This window comes from Erythrolamprus reginae, chromosome 2 (genome assembly GCF_031021105.1).
Source record: "Erythrolamprus reginae isolate rEryReg1 chromosome 2, rEryReg1.hap1, whole genome shotgun sequence".
In the NCBI taxonomy this organism is placed as follows: Eukaryota; Metazoa; Chordata; class Lepidosauria; order Squamata; family Dipsadidae; genus Erythrolamprus; species Erythrolamprus reginae.
In genome coordinates, this window is record NC_091951.1 from 348,455,848 (window position 1) to 348,483,266 (window position 27,419).

General features: G+C 43.4%; 1 protein-coding gene across 1 annotated transcript in view; it reads right to left on the minus strand.

The window, feature by feature from the left end:
• PIK3C3 (phosphatidylinositol 3-kinase catalytic subunit type 3) overlaps positions 1-27,419 on the minus strand; it is a 126,146-nt gene that overhangs the window by 95,733 nt on the left and 2,994 nt on the right. Inside the window, 9 exon segments of the mRNA XM_070743632.1 lie at positions 1,631-1,816; positions 7,487-7,579; positions 10,812-10,916; positions 12,651-12,722; positions 14,359-14,454; positions 16,575-16,661; positions 25,460-25,589; positions 26,276-26,419; positions 27,330-27,419. The exon segment at positions 27,330-27,419 is cut by the window's right edge and continues 99 nt beyond it. Coding sequence (XP_070599733.1) covers positions 1,631-1,816; positions 7,487-7,579; positions 10,812-10,916; positions 12,651-12,722; positions 14,359-14,454; positions 16,575-16,661; positions 25,460-25,589; positions 26,276-26,419; positions 27,330-27,419 — 1,003 coding nt within the window.

Sequence of the window (27,419 nt, forward strand, 5' to 3'; positions counted from 1 at the left end):
GTAGTAGAACAGGTGGGAGGCCAGCCACAGGATGGGGCTATGAGTTCAGGATCTAGCGAGGGAGAATCGGACGCTCACTGGGTTAACCCTAAATTCAGAAGGGCCCAAAAACGTAGAGAACAGAAGATATTAAGGAGAGGAATGGGTTAAATACTGTAGTGATGTATTTGGCACGTCAGGGGGTCAGTGGAGAAGAAGGGTGGAGTTTCAACATTGCCGAAGGGAAAATTGATGTGTTTTTGCTGTGCTAAAGTAAGCAAAGGTATTCTGTGTTGTTAACAGTCAGTTCTGCTGTTTTTCAAAGTCATGCTGTTAGGAAAATAAATCTTGTTAAGTGGAGCAGGAGAAGGAACGTGAGAAATGCAGCTAAGAGAGATAACAGACCGAGTGCCTGTATGGAATGTGTTTGAATTACAGGAGAGCAGAGAAATAAATGGAGTTTCTTTATTCATGAAATGATGCATTAATAAGAGTTATTTGTAATTGCTAAATTTCTACCAGAAACCAGAACAGTATAGGGCAGTGATGGAAAAGCTATGGCACTGTGTGCTGCCCAGCTTGCTTATTGATTGATTGATTGATTGAGGACTCGATGTGGCTTACAATACAGTGATACCTGGTCTTACGAACTTAATTGGTTCCAGGACAAGGTTCCTAAGGTGAAACAATGTTTCCCATAGGAATCAATGGAAAAGCGATTAATGCATGCAACCCCAAAACTCACCCCCTTTTGCCAGCCGAAGCGCCCGTTTTTGCACTGCTGGGATTCCCCTGAGGCTCCCCTCCATGGGAAACCCCACCTCTGGACTTCCGTTTACAGCCAAAGCACCCGTTCTTGTGCTGCAAGCAAAAGGAGATGGGGAATCCCACGATGGGATTCCCCCACTCTCCTCCCGGGCGTCGTCGTTTCGCGGTGTTCGAGCGAACACCGAACCCGAACTTTTTTAAAAGTTCAGGTTCAGGTTCGGCATGCCCAACACTGCAAAGTTCGGCACGAGCACCAAACTTTGCAAGTTCGGTTCGCCTGGGGACGGTGAAAAATGGTCCAATGGCCCAACCGGAAGTTCGTTTCTAAACTTCCAGTTAGCCCATTTGTACATTTTCTTAACTCTCTTCAGGCTTTAAGAAGCTTCCTTGAACCCCGGGGAGAGCGAAAAATAGCCCAACAGGCCTACCGGAAGTCCGGCAGCTTCAGTGAGGCCTATGAACAACGTGGGGGTGGGAAACGTGAGGGGATTGTGCACATGTGGTGGGGGCAACACACACACACTATCTCTCTCGTGCACACACCTTTGGCACAAAGGTGGGTCTTGAGTAATTTGTGAAAGACAAGGAGGGTGGGGGCCGTTCTAATCTCCGGGGGGAGTTGATTCCAGAGGGGCCGGGGCCGCCACAGATAAGGCTCTTCCCCTGGGGCCCGCCAAACGACATTGTTTGGTTGACGGGACCCGGAGAAGGCCAACTCTGTGGGACCTTATCGGCCGCTGGGATTCGTGCAGTAGAAGGCGGTTCCGGATGTATTCTGGCCCAATGCCATGTAGGGCTTTAAAGGTCATTACCAACACTGGGGGGGGGGATTGTTGGACTAGAAGGCCTCTAAGGTCCCTTCCATCTCTGTCATTCTGTGTACCTCATCATCCGCTTTCTGCAATCTGGCCACCGCATAACGACGCACGGTTGGGTTGGTGAACTGTGAAGACAGAAGCTCTAAGGAATCCTCCACATCCATCGGTTTCCATTTGCCCAGAAGTTCCAGAGCTTGCTTGGCTTCTTGAGGAAGACACCAGTTGACACACTTCAAGAATTTGGTCAAGGCCTGGGATCAAAAAGTCAGAAATCTGGTTAAAAATACAAAATTACATGGAGCAAATTATAGAAACACAGAAAAATAGAAGATCGACGGGAGAAAAAGACCTCATGGTTCATCTGCTCTGCCCTTATACTATTTTCTGTATTTTATCTTAGGATGGATATATGTTTATCCCAGGCATGTTTAAATTCAGTGACTGTGGAATTTACCAACCACGTCTGCTGGAAGTTTGTTCCAAGCATCTACGACTCTTTCAGTCAAATAATATTTTCTCAGGTTGCTTCTGATCTTTCCCCCAACGAACCTCAGATTGTGTCCCCTTGTTCTTGTGTTCACTTTCCTATTAAAAACACTTCCCTCCTGAATCTTATTTAACCCTTTAACATATTTAAATGTTTCGATCATGTCCCCCCTTTTCCTTCTGTCCTCCAGACTATACAGATCGAGTTCATGAAGTCTTTCCTGATCAGTTTTATGCTTAAGACCTTCCACCATTCTTGTAGCCCGTCTTTGGACCCGTTCAATTTTATCCATATCTTTTTGTAAGTGAGGTCTCCAGAACTGGACACAGTATTCCAAATGGGGTCTCACCAGCGCTCTATACAGCGGGATCACAATCTCCCTCTTCCTGCTTGTTATACTGCTAGCTATGCAGCAGGTTATAAATGAAGACTGAAGGGACTCTGATCTATGTATGAGAACTGGCCATAAGTATTGGTCCTCCCATGCTGTTGTAGGTTTGACCAAGTGCTAAATAATAATAATAATAATTAATAATAATAATAATTTATTAGATTTGTTTGCCGCCCCTCTCCAAAGACTCAGGATGGCTCAAAACATAACATCAATACAATATAAATACAAGTCTAATTTTATTTTATTTTTTTAAAAAACTAATTTAAAACACATTGTTATAAAAAACGTATGTACTACAAAATCATACACATTCAAACCGACTGAACATAAACATAATAAAGGTCAGCAAAAAAAGGAGGGTGGCAAAGGTGAGTCTTCAACATTTTACGAAAGGTGAGGAGGCTAGGGGCAGTTCGAATCTCCAGGGGGAGTTGATTCCATAGGGCCGGGGCCGCCACAGAGAAGGCTCTTCCTCTGGGTCCCGCCAGATGGCATTGTTTCATCGATGGGACCCGGAGAAGGCCCACTCTGTGGGACCTAACCGGTCGCTGGGATTCGTGCAGCAGAAGGCGGTCTCGTAGGTACTCTGGTCCAATGCCATGTAGGGCTTTTTAGGTCATCACCAACACTTTGAATTGTGACCGGAAATTGATTGGCAGCCAGTGCAAGCCACGGAGTGTTGTAGATACGTGGGCATATCTGGGAAAGCCCATGATAGCTCTCACGGCTGCATTCTGCACAATCTGAAGTTTCCGAACACTTTAAATGAGTGGTCATCAGGCAAATATCACTACATATGCAATTTTATTCACTTAGGAATTATAGAGCTTTCGACTGCATGGTACAGTCTCATTAAGAACTGTATGAGAATACTGGGGGCCGGGGGGGTTAACGTATTTTGCTGCACTATGGATGTTGTTTGTGGCATTCCAATGTATTTTTAATTTGGCCTATTCTCGGGGGACCCAATGCACGAGGAAAGGAAGATAAATATTTTAAATAAAGAAATCCATATTTATTGGAGTTTCGCAGGATGAGTAATCCTTGTTTTATGGATTTTTTTTTCCTTTTTTTCTTTTAAATGATCTGAAGTTTTTTAAAAAAAAAAAAGTCTTAAGAAACACTGACTTGGTTTATTAGAACTGCAATAGCAACAAAGAGCCTTCTGCCGCATGAATCCCAGCGGCCGGTTAGGTCCCACAGAGTTGGCCTTCTCCGGGTCCCGTCGACTAAACAATGTCATCTGGCGGGACCCAGGGGAAGAGCCTTCTCTGTGGTGGCTCCGACTCTCTGGAACCAGCTCCCCCCAGAGATTAGGATTGCCCCCACCTTCCTTGCCTTCCGCAAACTCCTTAAAACCCACCTCTGCCGTCAGGCATGGGGGAATTGAAACATCTCCCCCTTGCCCATGTAGTTTCTGTGTATGATTCGACTGTGTGCTTGTTTTTTATATACAGTATTGGGGTTTCTTTTAGATTTTTTAACCTAAAACTCTAATTTAGATTGCTAAATATTAGATTTGTTACTGTGTATTGTTTACCATTGTTGTGAGCCGCCCCGAGTCTGCGGAGAGGGGCGGCATATAAATCCAATAAATCTAATCTAATCTAATCTTTCTCTTTTAAAGAATCATAGGGTACGCTTGTCTTTGCCCTAAGGAAGCTCAAACTGCCCAAGGAGCTGCTGATCCAGTTCTACAGAGGACTCATTGAGTCTGTCATCTGCACCTCTATAAGTGTCTGGTTTGGTGCTGCAACCCAACAAGACCGACACAGACTTCAGAGGAGAATCAGAAGTGCAGAAAAACCAATTGCTGCCAACCTGCCTTCCATGGAGGACCTGTATACTGCATGAGTCAAAAAGAGGGCAGTGAAAATATTTACTGACCCTTCGCATCTTGGACACAAACTGCTTCAACTCCTACCCTCAAAACGATGATATAGTGCAGTGTTTCCCAACCTTGGCAACTTGAAGATATTTGGACTTCAACTCCCAGAATTCCCCAGCCACCCAACACTGGCTGGGGAATTCTGGGAGTTGAAGTCCAGATATCTCCAAGCTGCCAAGGTTGGGAAACACTGATATAGAGCACTGCACACCAAGACAACCAGTCACAAGAATAGTTTTCCCCCCCCAAATGCCATCACTCTACTGAACAAATAATTCCATCAAAATTGTCAAACTATTCAATAAGACTGCATTTATCATTACTATTAGTCTTCTCATTGTTCCTATCACCCATAATGCTTATTTACCATACAATGACTATCACTGTGCTGTATGTTATGATTTATGATGAATGTACTTTTATGATGATTATGTCAATTGATCAATTAAAGCTTTTATGCAGACTGAAATTTCTTGTGTGTCCTATCACACTTGGCCAATAAATAACTCCATTATTCTATTCTATTCTATTCTATTCCATGTTCTATTCTATTCTATTCTATTCCATTCTATTCCATTCCATGTTCTATTCTATTCTATTCCATTCTATGTTCTATTCTATTCTATTCTATTCCATTCCATTCTATTCTAAATTCCTAATTCCTATTTTTTTCTAATTCTAATTTTAATTCTATTCATATTCCCCCAATATTAATAAAAAGGGTGATGGGTGGAATGCGTAACTCAAATCTTGGCCCTCCACTTCAAAAGCAGAACATTTTCAGCACAGTTTTGGGAAAATAATTCTTTAAATACTGTGCTGGCTTGGTGGTCTCTATTTCCTGCAAAACTGCCCCGAAATCTAAAGCCTGGTGATCCCTTATGGCAAAATAAGCTGTTTTTCCTGCTGTTTCAATTTCTTTCAAAGGGGAAGGGAGTTTTAGTGAAGTTCTTTAGGGAGAGAAATGCTAGTTTCTTGCATTGATTTAGTGATCGGAGGGGGGAAACATGTGCAAATGGCTTTTTCTTTCCTTGGATGACCCTCAATTAAATTACATGGGAAGGAGGAATTCCTCCCCGTGGACCTTTTCAGAATGGGGAACAGAAGTAGACAAGGAGGCTGCAGAGTAAAGAAGTATTAATAGGAAAGGATCTGAGGAAGGAAGGAAGGAGGGAGGGAAGAAGGAAGGGAGGGAGGGAGGAAGGGAGAGAAGAACGGAGAAAGGAAGGAAAGAAGGAAAGAAGGAAGGAAGGAAGGAAGGAAGGAAGGAAGGAAGGAAGGAAGGAAGGAAGGAAGGAAGGAAGGTGTTCTGTCTGGGTCCCCCCAGACGCCAACACCAACCAAAAAGAGTATCCAGACACACTGGTAAAAAGCAAAGGCAGTTTATATACTGGAAAGCAAACACAGGTAACAAAAACTGTTCTTACAGACAGGAACACGATGAAGCTTCACAGAGGTTTCACGAAGGCCAGGCAATAAAACAGGATTCTTGCTGGCAAAAACAACGCTGGAGATAATAAAACCCATGCCTCCCCCAAGTCTTTCAGCCTTCTAGGCCACAAGCCAAGATCAGAGACACCAAGAATCGAAGCAAGGTCACAGGACTCCCAATTGATAACTCTCCACAATACAGTCAGGGCGGGCCTGCCTTTTCAACCCTGCTGAGGAGAACCACACCCAAACCCAGCTGTTACCAATTCAGGGATGGAAATACCTTGCTAATTGGCCCCTTCTTTGGGCTGCCCGTCTCTGCCTCATATCTATGATAGCCTGGGCGTCTTCATCTAATGAATCCAGGCTACTCGCTGGGGAGAGCCCCCCCCCCGGGGTCTCAGGCTGCTCTCCCTCCTCCTCTTCCTCTTCTGCCTGGTCCTCCCCCTCCTGTTCATTGTCCTCCCCCTCTGAGCATGGATCCGGCAGAGTTCCAGCCGTTCCCTGAGGAGCCTCAGGCTGAATCACAACAGAAGGGAGGGAGGGAGGGAAGAAGGAAGGGAGGGAGGAAAGAAGGAAGGGAGGGAGGAAAGAAGGAAGGGAGGGAAGAACGGAGAAAGGAAGGAAAGAAGGAAGGAGGGAGGGAGGGAAGAAGGAAGGAAGGGAGGGAGGAAATAAGGAAGAGAGGGAAGAACGGAGAAAGGAAGGAAGGAAAGAAGGAAGGAAGGAAAGAAGGAAGGAAGGGAGGGAGGAAGGAAAGAAGGAAGGGAGGGAGGGAGGGAAGAACGGAGAAAAGAAGGAAAGAAGGAAGGAGGGAGGGAAGAAGGAAGGGAGGGAGGAAGGAAGGAAGGGAGGGAAGAACGGAGAAAGGAAGGAAAGAAGGAAGGAAGGAAGGAAGGAAGGAAGGAGGGAGGGAAGAAGGGAGGAAGGAAGGGAAGAAAGAAGGGAGGGAAGAACGGAGAAAGGAAGGAAAAAAGGAAGGGAGGGAGGGAAGAAGGAAGGGAGGGAGGAAAGAAGGAAGAGAGGGAAGAACGGAGAAAGGAAGGAAAAAAGGAAGGAAGGAAGGGAGGGAGGGAAGAAGGAAGGGAGGGAAGAAGGAAGAGAGGGAAGAACGGAGAAAGGAAGGAAGGAAAGAAGGAAGGAAGGGAGGGAGGAAAGAAGGAAGGGAGGGAAGAACGGAGAAAAGAAGGAAAGAAGGAAGGAAGGAAGGAAGGAAGGAAGGAAAGAAGGAAGGAAGGAAAGAAAATCTATGGCAGAAAAATATTATTGCAGAGCAAAGGAAAACTCTTCCTGCCATCTAGAGGTGGCCCAAATTGCTGCACTCCAGATCTGGTACTGTCTTGCTGGAACATGATGCTTTTAGTCCATCAATAAAATAAAAACAGATTATTGCTCTCACATTTCCCAGAGTGACAGAATGGCAGGAATGTTGCACAAGATTAAAAATTCAAGCCGAGCCATAAAGAACGAACGCTGCCCATTCGCGACTTTAAAAGGAAAAAAACACACCATAAAACCCCCAATTCCATAGACCTTCTCTAAACTTAAAATAAATAAGATGGAATTAAGGAGCAATTCCGATAACGGAAAGCTGTAATAGTGCAATTGTGATTTTAAAGACTAAAAATGTTGAATAAAAAGTATTTTTTTAAAAGAATGATTGCAGTTGAAAGTGATGGCATCAGCAAAGCATGCTAACACTTTTAAGCTTTCACACCTACCTTTTCCTGATGGGTAAGATAGTACCGAAACTTCCACACCAAATCCTGTTCTTCGTACGTTAGTTGCTTTGTGGGTGGGTAACTGACGATGATCTAAAACAAGGAAAGGAAAGGAAGGGAAAGAGGAAGGAGAGGAAAGAGGAAAGAAAGGAAAGAAAACGAAAGGAAATGAAAGGGGAAGGGAAAGGGAAGGAAAGGAAAGGGGGAGGAAAGAGGAAGGAAAGGAAAGGAGAGAGGAAGGAAAGGAGGAAGGAAGGAAGGAAGGAAGGAAAGACAGACAGACAGAAAGAAAGAAAGAAAGAAAGAAAGAAAGAAAGAAAGAAAGAAAGAAAGAAAAGGAAACAAAACAAACACACAAAAAACAAAACAGCAAATATTTATGAAATCTTTCAGAGTGGTACGGTGGCTAAGAGGTGGAGCTCTCACCTCACAATCAGAAGGCTGTGAGTTCAATCCTAGGTAGAGGCAGATATTTCTCTCTGGGCACGATGAGAATATATCTGCTGAACAAAACTCTACATTGGTGACAGGAAGAGCATCTGGCCAGTAAACATTCATCTCCATTCAGTTGCCCAGACTCTGCCCCGTAAGAGATTATGGGGTCATTAAAATAGGATGATAGAAACATAGAAGATTGACGACAGAAAAAGACCTCATGGTCCATCTAGTCTGCCCTTATACTATTTCCTGTATTTTATCTTAGGGTGGATCTATGTTTATCCCAGGCATGTTTAAATTCAGTTACTGTGGATTTACCAACCATGTCTGCTGGAAGTTTGTTCCAAGCATCTACTACTCTTTCAGTAAAATAATATTTTCTCATGTTGCTTTTGATCTTTCCCCCAACTAACTTCAGATTGTGTCCCCTTGTTCTTGTGTTCACTTTCCTATTAAAAACACTTCCCTCCCGAACCTTATTTAACCCTTTGACATATTTAAATGTTTCGATCATGTGATGATTTATGGGCCCACTGCTTCTTTTCTGCAACCAAAAGGAAGCATCTCCCTAGAATTGCAAAAGCATCCCCACCTGCCCCATTTAAACACTTGAGATACCAACCAGCTATTGTAAATTAACATGAATTAAGCCCTACTGTGGTTGGGTAGTCTACACTTTAATGGTTGTAATAAGAAGAATAAGAAGAGGCGGGCTGGCGCAGTGGTTAGAGTGCAGCATTGCAGGCTACTTCAGATAACTGCTAGCTGTGGTCCAGCAGTTCAAATCTCACCACCAGCTCAAGGTTGACTCAGCCTTCCATCCTTCCAAGGTGGGTAAAATGAGAACCCAGATTGTTTGGGGCAAGAGGCTGATTCTATAAACTGTTCTGGTTTTTGTTAGAAATTTAGCAATTACAAATAACTCTTATTAAATGCATTATTTCATGAATAAATAAACTCTATTTATTTATTTATTTATTTATTTATTTACTTACTTACTTACTTACTTACTTACTTACTTACTTACTTACTTACTTACTTATTTATTTATTTTTGTATGCCGCCCCTCTCCGCAGACTCGGGGCGGCTCACAACAAAGTGAAAAAAACAGTTTACAACAAATCTAAATTTCTACTAAAAACATTTAAAAGAAACCCCATTTTCTAAGCACACATACATACACACATACCATTCATAAATTGTATATGCCCGGGGGAGATGTCTCAGTTCCCCCATGCCTGACGACACAGGTGGGTCTTAAGGAGCTTACGAAAGGCAAGGAGAGTAGGGGCAGTTCTAATCTCCGGGGAGAGTTGGTTCCAGAGGGTCGGGGCCGCCACAGAGAAGGCTCTTCCCCTGGGGCCCGCCAACCGACATTGTTTAGTTGACGGGACCCGGAGAAGGCCCACTCTGTGGGACCTAATCGGTCGCTGGGATTTGTGCGGCAGTAGGCGGTCTCGGAGATATTCTGGTCCAGTGCCATGAAGGGCTTTAAAGGTCATAACCAACACTTTGAATTGTGACCGGAAGTTGATCGGCAACCAATGCAGACTGCGGAGTGTTGGTGAAACATGGGCATACCTAGGTAGGCCCATGACTGCTCTCGCAGCTGCATTTTCTCTGCACTTCTGGAATTCAAACACATTTCATACAGGCACTTATCTGTTGGTCCGTTATCTCCCTTAACGGCATTTCTCACATTCCTTCTCCTTCTCCACTTAACAAGATTTATTCTCCTAACAGCATGATTTCTAAAACAGCAGCCCTGACTGTTAATCAACACAGAATACTTTTGCTTACTTGGGAGCAGCAAGAAAAACCTCCATTGAAGGTTGAAACTCCACCCTTCTTCCCCACTGACCCCCTGACGTGCCAAATACATCACTACAGTATTTAACCCATTCCTCTCCTTAATATCTTCTTCCAGACCTCTGTTCTCTAGGTTTTTGGGCCCTTCTGAATTTAGGGTTAACCCAGCGAGCGTCTGATTCTCCCTCGCTAGATCCTGAACTCATAGCCCCATCCTGTGGCTGGCCTCCCACCTGTTCTACTACCTGTAACCCCGGGCCCCCCACTAATTTATAAACACTATCTGAATCAAAGTCCTCAATATCTTCCATCATCCTCCAACTGACCAGGAGTATGTACAACATAAACCGCTTAGAGAGGGCTGTAAGAGCACTATGAAGTGGTATATAAGTCTAAATGGTATTGCTATTGCTAGAAGACTACCTCTAGATTAAGGATACAAGCAAGATATGCTCAGACTGACTCCGTCTGACATAGTTCAGCTACAATTAACCAGTGGAACGGCTTGCCACCAGATGTTGCGATTGCTCCATAACTGGAGGCTTTTAAGACAGCCATTAGTCTGCAATGGTATACAGTGTTCCCTCAATTTTCACGGGTTCAAACTTCGCAAAAACCACGGTTTTTCAAAAATATTAATTAAAAAATACTTCGTGGTTTTTCCCCCCTATACCACGGTTTTTCCTGCCCGATGACGTCATATGTCATCGCCAAACTTTCATCCACCTTTAATAAATATTTTTAAAATAAACTTTAATAAATAAACATGGTGAGTAAATGGTTGCTAAGGGAATGGGAAATTGCAATTTAGGGGTTTAAAGTGTTAAGGGAAGGCTTGTGATACTGTTCATAGCCAAAAATAGTGTATTTACTTCCGCATCTCTACTTCGCGGAAATTCGACTTTTGCGGGCAGTCTCGGAACGCATCCCCCACGGAAATTGAGGGAACACTGTATACAGATATTTCAGATTAGAAGACCTCCCAAGATCCCTTCAAACCCCGTTCTTCTGAATTCTGTGTAAGCATGAGAAAATTAAATAAAGAATAATTCAAACCCCCTTTTAAGGCATAACTTACATTCAGCTGATCTCTGGTAGTGGCGTTGGGTTTAAGGTCATGATCCGAAGGACCGCTCCTTAAGCTCCTGGCAAGCTTGTGGTGTTTGCTTTCCACCAAGTTCTCCTTTGAAATTAATAGTAATAAAACAGACCAGTTTAAAAATTGCCTGTGTGCCATATTACCTGCTCTGAACTGACAGAAGTTGAGAAGTCACAGAATTTTATGCAAGACCACAGCCAAATTGTGAGGCTTCAACGCTTCAGGAGAGATAAGGAGGGAGGGAGGGAAGGAGAAAAGGTAGGAGAGAAGTAAGGGAGGGAAGAAAGGGAGGGAGGGAAAGGGAGCGGAAGGAAGGGAGGAAGGGAGAGAGAGAGGGGGGAAAGAAAGAAGGAGAGAAGGAAGGAAGGGAGGGAGGGAATGAGGGAGAAAGTGAAGGAAGGGAGAAAGAGAAGGAGAGAAGGAGGAGGGGAGGGGAAAGAAGGAAGCGAGAGAAGGATGGAAGGGAGAGAAGAGAAGGAGTGGAAGGAAGGAGTGGAAGGAAGGAAGGAAGGAAGGAAGGAAGGAAGGAAGGAAGGAAGGAAGGACAAGGGGCAGGCAGGGAGAAACAAATTTATACATTTTACAACTGTGTTAGAAATATTGTATAGAGAATAATGTGATTCATAGAGTAAGTAAGTAAATAAGAAAGGGAGGATGAGAAGTAAAACATCTTCAAGCAAAACAAGAAAGTCAAGTTCCTTTTTGAAAGACAGCAGCTTTAGATAAACAGAATGAGAATCTCGAAAGAAAAGAAAAGAGAAGAGAAAAAGGAAGGAGGGAAGGGAAGGAGGGAAGGAAGAACGGAAGGAAGGGAGGGAGGGAAGGAAGGAAGGAAGGAATTATGTAGCCAGACTAAGCTGTGAATCAGGGAACCTTGATTCAGTCCTCCCTTCTTGAAGCTTCAACAAACCCTTCCTTGTTCCGCTCGGGAGATTTTACAAAACCAAAAGAATATTACATTCTGAATTAAATTTAAATTATAAATTCAAAGTTTCCATTAAGTTTCCTATTTGCTAAGCACTTGGATATTAAAAACTGCTTTCAGCTTCTGTTCTGAGGGATTTTATTTCACCCCACATGACATCAAGAATGAAAAGCAAGTGGCTTTAATACATGAGCATGTTGCAGGCCTCCCAAACCCTCTGTGCATCCCATTTTTGTGAAAAATGGGCCCATCTTTCACCATAACAGGACCCAGGGGCAGGGCTTTGAGAGCTCAAAAATAGCTGGTACAGTGATACCTTGTCTTACAAACTTAATTGGTTCCGGGACGAGGTTCTTAAGGTGAAAAGTTTGTAAGACGAAACAATGTTTCCCATAGGAATCAATGGAAAAGTGATTAATGCGTGCAAGCCCAAAATTCACCCCTTTTGCCAGCCGAAGTGCCCGTTTTTGTGCTGCTGGGATTCTCCCCTGAGGCTCCCCTCCATGGGAAACCCCACCTCCGACCTCCGTTGCCAGCGAAGCGCCTGTTTTTGCAGTACTGGGATTTCCCTGCTGGGATTCCCCTGCAGCATTCCCAAAACACGGAAGTCCGGAGGTGGGGATTCCCATGGAGGGGAGCCTCAAGGGAATCCCAGCAGTGCAAAAACGGGTGCTTCGCTGGCAACGGAACTCTGGAGGTGGGGCATCTCAGCGGCGGCGGTGGGTTTGTAAGGTGAAAATAGTTTGTAAGAAGAGGCAAAAAAATCTTAAACCCCGGGTTTGTATCTCAAAAAGTTTGTATGATGAGGCGTTTGTAAGACGAGGTATCACTGTATATGTGTGTCTTCCCAAATTCATCATGCCCCAAGAGGTGTGGTACCCGAACCTCCTTACCATGGACATCTGTGGATCTGGAACCTTAACAATTTCGGAACTTGTGTACATTGGAGATGCTTCATCACCATCCTAAGTTAGAAAGCCAAAGAAAAAGTCAGCGAAAGCATCAAATAGAGTCATTTTTAACCAAACAGATTCTGGAAGGAAGATTTTCTTCATTTTGTTTGAAGAGATTTTGCTTAAGAACATCAGAAGAGCCAGGCTGAATCGGGCCAAAGCCCATCAAGTCCAGCATTCTGTGTCACACAGTGGCCCACCAATTGTCCATGGGGATCTTGAGCAGAAGGAGAAGGCAAGACCCTCCCTTTCCCTTGACCCCCCAACAAATGGCACCCAAGGGAACCCTGCCTGCCTCAACCAGCATAGAGGCGGCAAATGGACATCCGTTTCAATAACCACTGATACACTTGGCATCCATGAATCTGTCTAATCCTGCCTTGAAGCTATCCAGACTGACAGCTGTCATGATCTCTTCTGGAAGAAATTATATTGCCAGACTAAGCTGTGAATCAGGGAACCTTGAATCAGTCCTCACTTCTTGAGGCTTCAACAAACCCTTCCTTGTTCCTCTTGGGAGATTTTACGCATTTGTGAGATCAAGGATGAAGAGCAAGTAGCTTTCTTTTAATAGAAACATAGAAGACTGACGGCAGAAAAGGACCTCATGGTCCATCTAGTCTGCCCTTATACTATTTTCTGTATTTTATCTTACAATGGATATATGTTTATCCCAGGCATGTTTAAATTCAGTTACTGTGGATTTACCAACCACGTCTGCTGGAAGTTTGTTCCAAGGATCTACTACTCTTTCAGTAAAATAATATTTTCTCATGTTGCTTTTGATCTTTCCTCCAAATAACTTCAGATTGTGTCCCCTTGTTCTTGTGTTCACTTTCCTATTAAAAACACTTCCATCCTGAACCTTATTTAACCCTTTAAGATATTTAAATGTTTCGATCATGTCCCCCCTTTTCCTTCTGTCCTCCAGACTATACAGATTGAGTTCATTAAGTCTTTCCTGATACGTTTTATGCTTAAGACCTTCCACCATTCTTTTTTTTTGTTTATATAAGTTTTATTAGTTTTTTCAAAGTTATACAAACTGAAATATTAGGAAACTTTGCAGACATTATTTCTCATATTACAAATCATAGTTATATAAGAAACATAAAATAAGTCAAAGGAAAAAACATAAATAAAAGTTTCCCCCCATAACAGTTACACTAATCTCTTTCCCTCCCTCTCGCCCTACCCCCCCAACCTCCCCCCCTTCTCGAACTTCCCAGAGTGAAATCAGATTATCAATTCCCTTAATATCAAAATCATACATACTTAAATTCTATATTATCTGTTATCCTCCCCAACTCTACTACCTTCACACCCAAATCCTTCCACCATTCTTGTAGCCCGTCTTTGGACCTGTTCAATTTTGCCAATATCTTTTTGTAGGTGAGGTCTCCAGAACTGGACACAGTATTCCAAATGGGGTCTCACCAGCGCTCTATACAGCGGGATCACAATCTCCCTCTTCCTGCTTGTTATACCTCTAGCTATGCAGCCAAGCATCCTACTTGCTTTTCCTACCGCCCGACCACACTGCTCATTCATTTTTTTTAAATCCTCAGATCCCTCATGACATGTAGCATATTGGGCGGCACTTCGAACCAAGTAGATGAAAATTTTAAAAACGGCAAACATTGCGTACCTTCTCATAATACACAATGGCATATTCTTTGTCATCGCATTTGACGCAACGGAATTCAATCATCAAGTACATAAAATTAGAACTTCGTTTCTCGCTCTGAGAATAAGAAGAAGAGAAAAAAAGCGAGGTGAACTTGAAACTTTAATTCCCAAAACAAATATAGTGGCACCTCTACCTAAGAACGCCTCTACTTACGAACTTTTCTAGATAAGAACCGGGTGTTCGATATTTTTTTTGGCCTCTTCTCAAAAACCATTTTCCACTTACAAACCCGAGCCTCTGAAACTGTAACCGGAAAAGGCAGGGAGAACCCTCCGTGGGGCCTCTCTAGGAATCTCCTGGGAGGAAACAAAGCCGGGAAAGGCAGGGAAAAGCCTCCGTGGGGCCTCTCTAGGAATCTCCTGGGAGGAAACAGGGCCGGAAAAGGCAGGGAGAAGCCTCCGTGGGGCCTCTCTAGGAATCTCCTGGGAGGAAACAAAGCCGGGAAAGGCAGGGAAAAGCCTCCGTGGGGCCTCTCTAGGAATCTCCTGGGAGGAAACAGGGCCGGAAAAGGCAGGGAGAACCCTCCGTGGGGCCTCTCTAGGAATCTCCTGGGAGGAAACAAAGCCGGGAAAGGCAGGGAAAAGCCTCCGTGGGGCCTCTCTAGGAATCTCCTGGGAGGAAACAGGGCCGGAAAAGGCAGGAAGAAGCCTCCGTGGGGCCTCTCTAGGAATCTCCTGGGAGGAAACAAAGCTGGGAAAGGCAGGGAAAAGCCTCCGTGGGGCCTCTCTAGGAATCTCCTGGGAGGAAACAGGGCCGGAAAAGGCAGGGAGAAGCCTCCGTGTGGCCTCTCTAGGAATCTCCTGGGAGGAAACAAAGCCGGGAAAGGCAGGGAAAAGCCTCCGTGGGGCCTCTCTAGGAATCTCCTGGGAGGAAGCAGGGCCGGAAAAGGCAGGGAGAAGCCTCCGTGGGGCCTCTCTAGGAATCTCCTGGGAGGAAACAAAGCCGGGAAAGGCCGGGAAAAGCCTCCGTGGGGCCTCTCTAGGAATCTCCTGGGAGGAAGCAGGGCCGGAAAAGGCAGGGAGAAGCCTCCGTGGGGCCTCTCTAGGAATCTCCTGGGAGGAAACAAAGCCGGGAAAGGCAGGGAAAAGCCTCCATGGGGCCTCTCTAGGAATCTCCTGGGAGGAAACAGGGCCGGAAAAGGCAGGGAGAAGCCTCCGTGTGGCCTCTCTAGGAATCTCCTGGGAGGAAACAAAGCCGGGAAAGGCAGGGAGAAGCCTCCGTGGGGCCTCTCTAGGAATCTCCTGGGAGGAAACAAAGCCGGGAAAGGCAGGGAAAAGCCGCCATGGGGCCTCTCTAGGAATCTCCTGGGAGGAAACAGGGCCGGAAAAGGCAGGGAGAAGCCTCCGTGTGGCCTCTCTAGGAATCTCCTGGGAGGAAACAAAGCCGGGAAAGGCAGGGAAAAGCCTCCGTGGGGCCTCTCTAGGAATCTCCTGGGAGGAAGCAGGGCCGGAAAAGGCAGGGAGAAGCCTCTGTGGGGCCTCTCTAGGAATCTCCTGGGAGGAAACAAAGCCGGGAAAGGCAGGGAAAAGCCTCCATGGGGCCTCTCTAGGAATCTCCTGGGAGGAAATAGGGCTGGAAAAGGTGGGGAGAAGCCTCTGTGGGGCCTCTCTAGGAATCTCCTGGGAGGAAACGGCTGGAAAAGGCAGGGAGAAGCCTCTTTGGGGCCTCTCTAGGAATCTCCTGGGAGGAAATAGGGCCAGAAAAGGCAGGGAGAAGCCTCTGTGGGGCCTCTCTAGGAATGTTCTGGGAGGAAACAGGGCTTCCACCCTCCCTGTGGTTTCCCCAATCGCAGGCATTATTTGCTTTTACATTGATTCCTATTTGAAAAATTGCTGCTTCTTACAAACTTTTCTGATCACAGAACGAATTAAGTTCGTAAGTAGAGGTACCACTGTATAATTGCTGTCAATATTTATTGGATGTCCTTATCTCTTTATTTCTTTATCAGGAACTCAAGGTGGTGGATGTTCATAATACTCCTTTCTCCCATTTTCCCCAAAACAACAACCCTGTGAGGTTGTGTTGCACTGAGAGAAGAGAGGGACTGGCCCACAGTTGCCCAAAGTCGAGAGGGGGAGGGCATGGAGAAGAAAACTGAAGATCCAGCACTGGTTGTCCATCACAGTTTCCCAATTAGCCATGGCTCCAAAACTCACCCAAGGCCCATGACGTACCTCATTGATCATCTCAATTTCTCGAAAGGTCAACCTATCCAGCCAATCGACTTTGACCATGTGCCCCTGCCTGTGAGATTTGGTGAGCTGGAAGGAAAAAGTAGGAGATTATTTAGTTGGACAGAAAGGAGCTGCCATGTTGAAGTTATTATACACATGAATATGTGTTATGTGTATATTCGTATCTATTTACCTACTTACATATCTACCTACCTACATATCTACTTACCCACTTTTGTATCTATTTAACTACCTAACTATTTACCCACCTACATATCTAGGTATGTATCTACCTATGTATCTATCTACCTAGATATATCACGTGTTTTTGCTGCATTTTTTAAAAATTAAGAGAGACTAGGATAGCGCTATTTCGGCCTTATTCTGGCCTCATCAGCTAGCCATACCCTTACTGGGATTTGATCCTGGGGCCTCTGCATTGTAAGGCAGAAAATTAACCTCTAGGCCACCAGATCTGATCCCTTCAGCTACCTATATATCTATCTACCTATCTAGCTATCTATCTACCTATGTATCTATTTACCTACATATCTGTTTACCTAACTGCATATGTATCTACCTACATATCTATCTACCTACCTATCTACCTACTTACATATCTATCTACATATCTACCTACTTTCCTATGTATCTATTTACCTACATATCAATATACCTACCTACATATCTACCTTCCTATGTATCTACCTATGTATCTACCTACCTACACATCTACCTATGTACCTACCTACCTACCTACCTACCTACCTACCTATCTATCTATCTATCATTTCTTTATCCATTATCTATTTATCTCTATTATATGTCATCCATCCAGAATCAGGGTGGTGCAGTAGTTACAAATCAGTGTTGAAGGCAAACTCTGCCTTCCATTGCCAGGAGTTTGATCCTGACCCCCCCACCCCCCCCAAGGTTGACTAAGCTTTCCATCTTTCCAAGGTCAGTAAAATGAGGACCCAGATAGTTGGGGCCAATATGCTGACTCTGTAAACCACTTAGAGAGGGTGGTAAGGCACTGTGAAGCGGTATATAAGACTAAGTGCTATCGCTAGAGTGTTTACAGCTGCTCCTATCACTACTTCTTGCCACAGTTCAATGCACCTTCAATTAAACAATTCAGATGACCTCAAACTAAACAAGATTTCACTCCCTACTTCGATCTAAACACCTGTTTCATCTTCCACTGAAAACAATGCAATTGAGAAAAGTCACTTCATCCAATCACTTGTGTGGCCTTCAACTCCCAGAATGCCTCAGGCTCCATGTGTAGACTTCATCCCCCAGAATTCTTCAATCACCATGTGTCGGGCCAAAATCAAGAATTCTTCCAAGCTAAATCTAAATCTGCCCAGACTGAACGCTCTACTGTCTGCATCTACAATATGCTCTGGGAACTATTAAGATGACCAGTGTGCTCACAAAAATGATAATAAAAGTTATCTTATCTTATCTAATCATATCATTTTATCTTATCTAATCTTATCATCTTCTTATCTTATCATCATATTATCATCTCATCTCATCCTATCTATCTTATCATTCTATCTATCTTATCTTATCATTTTATCTTATCTATCTTATGTAATCTTATCTTATCTTATAATCTTCTTATCATCTTACCATCATACCTATCTTATCTAATCTTATCATCTTATCTTAGCATCATCTTATCTTATCATCTCATCTATCCTATCATCTTATCTATCTTATCTAATCATCATCTTATCATCTTATCTTAGTATCTTATCTAGCATCACCTTATCTTATCAGCTTATCTAATCTTATCATCTTAACTTATCTTATCATCATTTTACAATATCTTATCACCTTACAGTATCTTGTCTGTCTCACTGTCAGGAAATTTCTCTGTATTGCTAGGTTGCTTCTCTCCTTGATTAGTTTCCATCCGTTGTTTCTTGTCTTGCCTTCTGGTTCTTTGGAAAATAGGTTGACTCCCTCTTCTTTGTGGCAGCTCTTCAAATATTGGAACACCGCTATCATGTATCCCCTGGTCCTTCTTTACACTAGACTAGACATACCCAACTGTTTCATGGTTAAGTCTAGTCCATTGTCTAGTCCAGGGATAGGCAAAGTTGGCTCTTCTATCACTTGTGGACTTCAACTCCCAGAATTCCTCAGCCAATCATGCTAGCTCAGGAATTCTGGGAGTGGAAGTCCACATGTCATAGAAGAGCCAACTTTGCCTACTCCTGATCTAGTCCATTGGGCACATGTTTATGTGACAATAAAACCAGCGTTTCTAGTGAATGAGACCAACTTGAAGCACCCAGAGATGGCAATACATCTTGTATTGGGATTAACCTGGGCCTATCAACATATAAAGCCTTCAAAATTGTTCCTTTCCATCATTACACCTCAACACGTCCACTTCTTACACAGGTATATTTTTTGCGGTACTTTTCGAAGACTCATCAAGACTCAGAAAACCAGAAACCATCAACAGAAGATCCAACATGCCAAGTTCCTTACAGGATTAAATGAAAAGCGTTTAAATATTAGTACACATAATAAACCCCACACAGCAACTTCATCGAGGTGAACTGGTCCAAACCAAAATGAAAAAAAAAACATTTAAAAAACCACTTCAAAAACTAGGATGGCAATATTAAGCTTTGTTACACACTCCTGAGATAACAGCTTTAGTCAAAATAGTTAACATAAAACTTCAGAAAAGCCAGCAACAATCATAAGCGATTATCCATTCAATTAGAAACATAGAAACATAGAAGACTGACGGCAGAAAAAGGCCTCATGGTTCATCTAGTCTGCCCTTATACTATTTCCTGTATTTTATCTTACAATGGATATATGTTTATCCCAGGCATGTTTAAATTCAGTTCCTGTGGATTTACCAACCACGTCTGCTGGAAGTTTGTTCCAAGGATCTACTACTCTTTCAGTAAAATAATATTTTCTCATGTTGCCTTTGATTTTCCCCCCAACTAACTTCAGATTGTGTCCCCTTGTTCTTGTGTTCACTTCCCTATTAAAGACACCTCTCTCCTGAACCTTATTTAACCCTTTAACATATTTAAATGTTTCGATCATGTCCCCCCTTTTCCTTCTGTCCTCCAAACTATATAGATTTTTGCCATACTGACATTATCAAAAAGGTCCATAATTAAATGGAAATCCAGCCATGGTTAATATAAGAAGATGAGTAACCTGAGGCTAAAGGATTTTGGAACAAAGTAGAAAAATAGATAAATGAAATAACAAAGGAGAAGATTAAAACATCTCCTGAATTCTTCCTATTGGGCATTTCAAATACAAAGTACAAAAAAGAAATTTATTATTTAATAATACATATATTGGTTGCGGCACGAATTACATTTGCGCAGAAATGGAAAGAAAAGGAAATACCAAAAGATGTAGAGGAATTTAAAAAAAATTATAGAATGTGCAGAACTAGATATGATGACAAAACGCTTGAACAATCAAGCTGAAACAGAATTTTATAAAATATGGGATAAAGTATATGAGTGGTGGAATTTTAAAAATAGTATTAAAAATTAAATAAGTAAGAATTTGTAACTATTTAAAGATTTATAAGATAGAGTGAAATAGTTTAAAAACAATACAAACAGATTTTTTGTTCTTTTTTGTTCTTTTTTCTTTATAGTATGATAAAGTTAGAAGTGCTATTTTTTAATATTTTTTACATTTTATCTTTTTGAATAAGTATATGATATTTTATAGATAAAGAAATTTAATTAACATAATTAACATAAAGAATATAGAGTTAAACTTAACAAGAATATCATGTGCACATGTGACATTTCTGTATTGATCTGACAATAGTTAGGGTTTTTTTTTCCTGTATTAGTTAGACTTCTAGGACAAGCGGAGCAATGGTAGCTCCTTAAATGTTTAATGTTGTCTGCCTTTGTTTTTTTGAAAAACAATAATAAAATATTTTTTAAAAAAGAAGATGAATAGCCTCTAAAGATGGTTTGCCTTTTGTTGCGTCTTATTAAATATTCCCACTCAACTGGAGATGAATGAAAAAGTGCCCAAGTATTTATATCTGAATCTTTATTAATATGAAAATAAGATTTATGGCCATTAGAGACAAGCGCTGTCCCTGTAAATTAGTAAACCATAATCTCTCTCTATGAGTTATTACAGAAAACAAAAAAATTCTGAGACAAGCATAAGAAGGGAAATTTGTTGCAATAAATGAGAGTTTATTTAGGAATAAATTTAATTTGTTTCCAGTAACTAGCTAAACCCAAAGGCACTTGGTTGAGATGGAAGGCTATAGAAATGGAACAACTAGATAAAAATAAATATAATTAACTACCGGTACTCAACCGGATTTTGGACATCCAGTAGCAGAAATTTTGAATAGCTTGGAGAACTTTAACTCGCCCCATCTATTCTCTGTCTCCTGAGTCCCAGCTAATCGGGAAGAAATTGGGATTTTGTAGTATTTTCATGGAGTGGGGAGAAAATGGGAATTCTACAGTATTCTTCCCTGGAGTGGGAAGGGAATGGGGATTTTGCAGTATCTTGCCCCCAGAAGTGGTGAAGAAATGAAGATCAGACAATGTGATTTTCTGGATGTGTTTTCTCATGTTGTCTCTCATGGTTGAGGTCTATCTACCCTGTTTCCCCGATAGTAAGACACCCCCGATTGTAAGATGTATCGGGGGTTTCAGGGGGGTCGGCTAATATAAGCCGTACCCCGAAAGTAAGACATATGTCTTACTTTCGGGGAAACACGGGGGTATTGCCGGGGGGGGGAGCCCGAGGACGTCACTTCCAAGCTCCCCGCGATTGACTTCGCCTCGCCGCGGCGCCACCCGCCTCTTCCCCGGCTTGGCAAAGCGAAGGACGGCGCTGGTCCGAAGTGAGCCGAGCGGGGCGGCGGCTTGCAGCGAAGGCGCTCGTCCCAGCAACCGAGTCCTGCCGAGGCTCGGCTGCAAGCAGCCAGTGAGGCCGACCAGCTCCGAGGCGAGCGGCCGGAGCTGCGCCCTCCTTCGCCCGCCTCCCCTCCAGACACACGCTTCCCCGACACGCGTCTGTGGCTCCACGCGTGCACGCCGCTTGGAGCCCTGAGGTTGAACTTGGAAAAGGGCTCACGAGGCTCCTGTCCCGCGGCTGCCCTTCTGGACTCTGGGGAGATGCCTTCGGGAACGCGACCCTTTCAATTTTTTTCCAATGTAAGACATACCCCGAAAGTAAGACGTAGTGGGGCTTTTGGGGGTAAAAAGAAAGTAAGACACTGTCTTACTTTCGGGGAAACACGGTATGATGTTAATTACAGGCCTCTCATCTTTTTAAGTGGGAGAACTTGCACAATTGGTGTCTGGCTAAATACCCCCCCCACCCCCCCACTGTAGTTAGGATCATTTTTCATATTTAATCCCAGCGGTCACATGATCTAAATTCAAATGCCCGGCAGCTGGTTTCACACTTACGACTGCTGAAGTGTCCACGCCGTTGTGTGATTTCCCCCTTTTGTGACTTCCTGACAAGCAAAGTCACTGGGGAAACCAGGTTTAACAATGGTTGTGACTTAATTGAACTTTAACAGTTAAATTAACGGTTGTGACTTAATCAAACTGCATTCATTCATTCATTCATTCATTCATTCATTCATTCATTCATTCATTCATTCATTGGATTTGTATGCCGCCCCTCTCCGCAGACTCGGGGCGGCTAACAACAATGATAAAAAACAGCATGTGACAATCCAATTAATAAAACAACTAAAAACCCTTATTATAAAAACCAAACATACACACAAACATACCATACATAACTTGTAATTTCCTAGGGGAAGGAATATCCTAACTCCCCCATGCCTGGCGACAAAGGTGGGTCTTGAGTAATTTGCGAAAGACAAGGAGGGTGGGGGCCATTCTAATCTCTGGGGGGGAGTTGATGCCAGAGGGCCAGGGCCACCACAGAGAAGGCTCTTCCCCTGGGGCCCGCCAAACGACATTGTTTGGTCCACAGGACCCGGAGAAGGCCAACTCTGTGGGACCTTATCGGCCGCTGGGATTCGTGCGGTAGAAGGCGGTTCCTGATGTATTCTGGCCCAATGCCATGTAGGGCTTTAAAGGTCATTACCAACACTTTGAATTGTGACCGGAAACCGATCGGCAGCCAGTGCATTTAACAACAGTGGACAGGGTTGAAAAATGGAACAAAACTCATTTAACAATTGTCTCACTTAGCAACAGAAATTTTGGGCTGAATTGTGGACCTAAGTCCAGGACTACCCATATAGATATCAATACATCTACTTCCAAGCATGGATCTTAACTTATTATAAAAACCTGCATCCTAGGGGCAATAAAACACGATTAAATCTTGGTCTGTCTGACACTGGGTTCAAAGTCCCCAACTTAAAACTATTACATTCTTTCTTTGGCTCGGCACAATATGTGACCTTTATCATTGTGGGTTGTGAATCGTGTTTAAAGCTTGTTATGTATGCAGCCAAACCACAGTTTAGGCCAGTGGTTCTCAACCTGGGGGTCGGGACCCCTTTGGGGGTTGAACGACCGTTTCACAGGGGTCGGCTAAGTCCATGAGAAAAGTCAAATTTCCCATGGCGTTAGGAACTAAAACGTCTATTCTGGCACCTTGGAACATATTTTTACAACCCGACCAATCAGGTGTTTACAGTGGGGGGTGTCCCTCTGACCTTCCTGCCAATCAGCTTAAAGCTCTGTTGGGAGAATTGGCGCTAGGCTTATGGTTGGGGGTCACCACAACATGAGGAACTGTATTAAGGGGTCATGGCATTAAAAAGGTTGAGAACCACTGGTTTAGGCCAATGCTGAAACCCTATTATGAAGCTCAGGAGGGTTAACAGGGGCGAGAGGAGCGGGAACAAATCGAAGAAAGCATAGATTAGCATGTTAGTCCTCAGGAGGTTGCAACCGTTTGCTTTTCCAAAGACTGGCGCCAACAAGCCATGGTTCCTTGGGTACTTACTTCCTCCAAATGTTCCTCGCCCGAGGCCTACATTGAAAAAAATGCAACTGAGATCTTTACAGACCTTTGAATCCTCTGTCTTCCTGGAGATGGAATCTTTTTTAACAGATTGACAGAGTTGGAAGGGGTCTCATAGGACATCTAGTCCAACCCACACCCACCCACCCCTACTCAAGCAGGAGACCCTACACCATTTCTGACAAACAGCTGTCCAGTCTCTTCTTGAAAGCCTCCACTGATGAAACATAGAAACATAGAAGACTGACGGCAGAAAAAGACCTCATGGTCCATCTAGTCCAGTGATTTTCAACCTTTTTTGAGCCGCGGCACATTTTTTACATTTTAAAATCCTGGGGAACACCACCAACCAAAATGACACCCTAAGACACTTTCCCCTCTTTTTCCATCCCTGTCTCCACCCCACCCTTGTGTGTGTGTGTGTGTGTATACACACTCTTGAACCATTTCCAAAAACTCTTATTCTTTGGGTGCTTTTTATCATATGCTTTAAATCAAGAGTCACTTCTCTCTCTCTTTTGTTTCTCTCTCTTTCCTCTCATTCTGTCTCAATCATTTTCTCATTTCTCTTTTTTTCCCTCCCCTTTTTGCTCATTTCTCTCTCTCTCTCTCTCTCTCTTGCTTTCTCTCTCTCTCTCTCTCTTGCTTTCTCTCTCTCTCTTGCTTTCTTTCTCTCTGACACTTGCTTTCTCTCTCTTTCTCTCTCACTCTCTCTCTCAGCAAAGTTTTTTCCTCCCCTTTTTGCTCATTTATCTCTCTCTCTCTCTTTCTTGCTTTCTTTCTCTCTCTCTCTTGCTTTCTCTCTCTCTCTTGCTTTCTTTCTCTCTGACACTTGCTTTCTTTCTCTTTCTCTCTCTCAGCAAAGTTTTTCCTCCCTTTTTGCTCATTTATCTCTCTCTCTCTCTCTTGCTTTCTTTTTCTCTGACACTTGCTTTCTCTCTCTTTCTCTCTTTCTCTCTCACTCTCTCAGCAAAGTTTTTTCCTCCCCTTTTTGCTCATTTATCTCTCTCTCTCTCTCTCTCTTGCTTTCTCTCTCTCTCTCTCTTGCTTTCTTTCTCTCTGACACTTGCTTTCTCTCTTTCTCTCTCTCTCTCAGCAAAGTTTTTTCCTCCCTTTTTGCTCATTTATCTCTCTCTCTCTCTTGCTTTCTTTCTCTCTCTTTCTCTCTCTCTTGCTTTCTTTCTCTCTGACACTTGCTTTCTCTCTTTCTTTCTCTCTCTCTCTCTCAGCAAAGTTTTTTCCTCCCCTTTTTGCTCGTTTATCTCTCTCTCTCTTGCTTGCTTTCTCTCTCTTTCTCTCTCTCTCTTGCTTTCTCTCTCTCTGACACTTGCTTTCTCTCTTTCTCTCTTGCTTGCTTTCTCTCTCTCTTTCTCTCTCTCTCTCACTCTCTATCTCTCTCAGCAAAAAGTTGCGAGACTGGAACCTGAGCTTCCTTTTTGCGGCACACCTGACCATGTCTCGCGGCACACTAGTGTGCCACGTCACACTGGTTGAAAAACACTGATCTAGTCTGCCCTTATACTATTTCCTGTATTTTATCTTAGGATGGATATATGTTTATCCCAGGCATGTTTACATTCAGTTACTGTGGATTTATCTACCACGTCTGCTGGAAGTTTGTTCCAAGCATCTACTACTCTTTCAGTAAAATAATATTTCCTCATGTTGCTTTTGATCTTTCCCCCAACTATGAAATGAAGCTCCCAAAACTTCCGAAGGCAACTTCTGTTCCATGGGTTGGTTGTTCTCACTCTCAGGAATTTTTTTCTTTAGTTCTAGGTTGCTTCTCTCCTTGATTAGTTTCCACCCATTGCTTCTGTCCCACCTTTTAGTGAATGAGAACAACAAACAATGGTACTTTTTTTTCCCCTTACCTTGGCTAAGCGACTCATCTTGTCTTCTGAAAATGTGCTGCTTGTTTTCCCAGGGGTCTTGGTGGGCTCGGAACCATCTGCCTCCACGTTGGGCCAGACTTTGAGATCGTGCATGCCTTGGCGGAACATCCTACGAGTGGAAGGCAGAGTTAGAGAGACAGCGTGGAGTGGAAAAGAAAAGGGGATGGGGATGGAGATAGAATAGAAAAATATGGAATGGGACGGAACGGAACAGAATAAACATGGAATGGAACAGAATTAGAATTAAAGTTAGAATGGAATGAATTTAATTAGAATTAGAATAGAATTAGAATAGAATTATAATTAGAATAGAACAGAATAACATGGAATGGAACTGAATGGAACAGAACAGAATAGAATAAATATGGAATGGAACGGAATAGAATAGAATTAGAATTAAAGTTAGAATGGAATGAATTGAGTTTGAATTAGAATTAGAATAGAATAGAATAACATGGAATGGAACTGAACGGAACAGAACAGAAAAAACATGAATGGAATGGAATGGAATAGAATAGAATAAGAAGTGGAGTGGAGCAGAACAGAACAGAACAGAATAAGAAGTGGAGTGGAGTAAAGTAGAGTAGAACAGAACAGAATAGAGTAATTTATTTGTCAAGTGTGTTTGGAAACACAAGGAATTTATCTCTGGTCCGTAAGCTCTCATTGTACATATACAAACAAACAACAAAGTATTATAATCATAATGTACAAAACCAAGATGAGAAAAGATGAGAAGGGTAATAATAACCATAATGATATATAACAGATAGAAGGGGGGAAAGAACAACTCACCCGTATTTCCCAAAGAGAGAGACCGTTGTGCCTCCGACAGGGACTGCTTTCCCAGGTCCATAGATGTCCCATATTGTGAATGCCACTTGAGCATTTCGGGGCAAATCAGGGTATTTAACTGGCAGTTTTAACCATTCATTCCAGCTAAGGAGAAAAGTTGAATATTAGTTCAGATTTTGTAGCTCCTTTTCATGTTATGCGTTTTGTCTGGTCTTTCCATGTTTGTTTGTAATGTTTTGTCTTTTTTATTCTAAAATAATAAAAAATATTTTTTTAAAAAAAGTAAAAAATCTAAACAAGCAGCTTGTAGACAAGACTACCCTCTGATTGCTGAAAGTTCAACTGCAACCTGATGGCACATGGTCATTTTGAAAAAAAAAGTTCAGAAAGCACACACAAAACCCCATCAACCAAGGAATTTGTGGTGCCACAAGAATCCCAGCGGTCGGTTAGGTCCCACAGAGTTGGCCTTCTCTGGGTCCCGTTGACTAAACAATGTCGTCTGGCAGGACCCAGGGGAAGAGCCTTCTCTGTGGCGGCCCCAACCCTCTGGAACCAGCTACCCCCAGGGATCAAGACTGCCCCCACCCTCCTTGCCTTTCGTAAACTTCTTAAAACCCACCTCTGCCGTCAGAGAAGGCTCTTCCCCTGGGGCCCGCCAAACGACACTGTTTGGTCGACGGGACCCGGAGAAGGCCAACTCTGTGGGACCTTATCGGCCGCTGGGATTCGTGCGGTAGAAGGCGGTCCGATGCCATGTAGGGCTTTAAAGGTCATGACCAACACTTTGAATTGTGACCGGAAACTGATTGGCAGCCAATGCAGGCCACAGAGTGTTATAGAAATGTGGGCGAATCTGGGAAGCCCCACAATAGCTCTCGCGGCCGTGTTCTGCATAATACTCGAGAGGCTGCCACAGAGAGGAGAGGGTCAGACTGTTTTCCAAAGCACCAGAAGGCCACCCAAGGAATAACGGATGACTGAGAACCTCCATGGATGTTCAAATTGAGATCTTTAGAACCTACACTATGGATCTTCAATGCAGAGGACTTACTTCCACCTGGTGCTGAAAGCTTTGTAGGACGTCCGGACAGGCAGAGCGAGAGGCTTCCCTTCTGCAAAAACCTGGCAGGTGACATAGAGG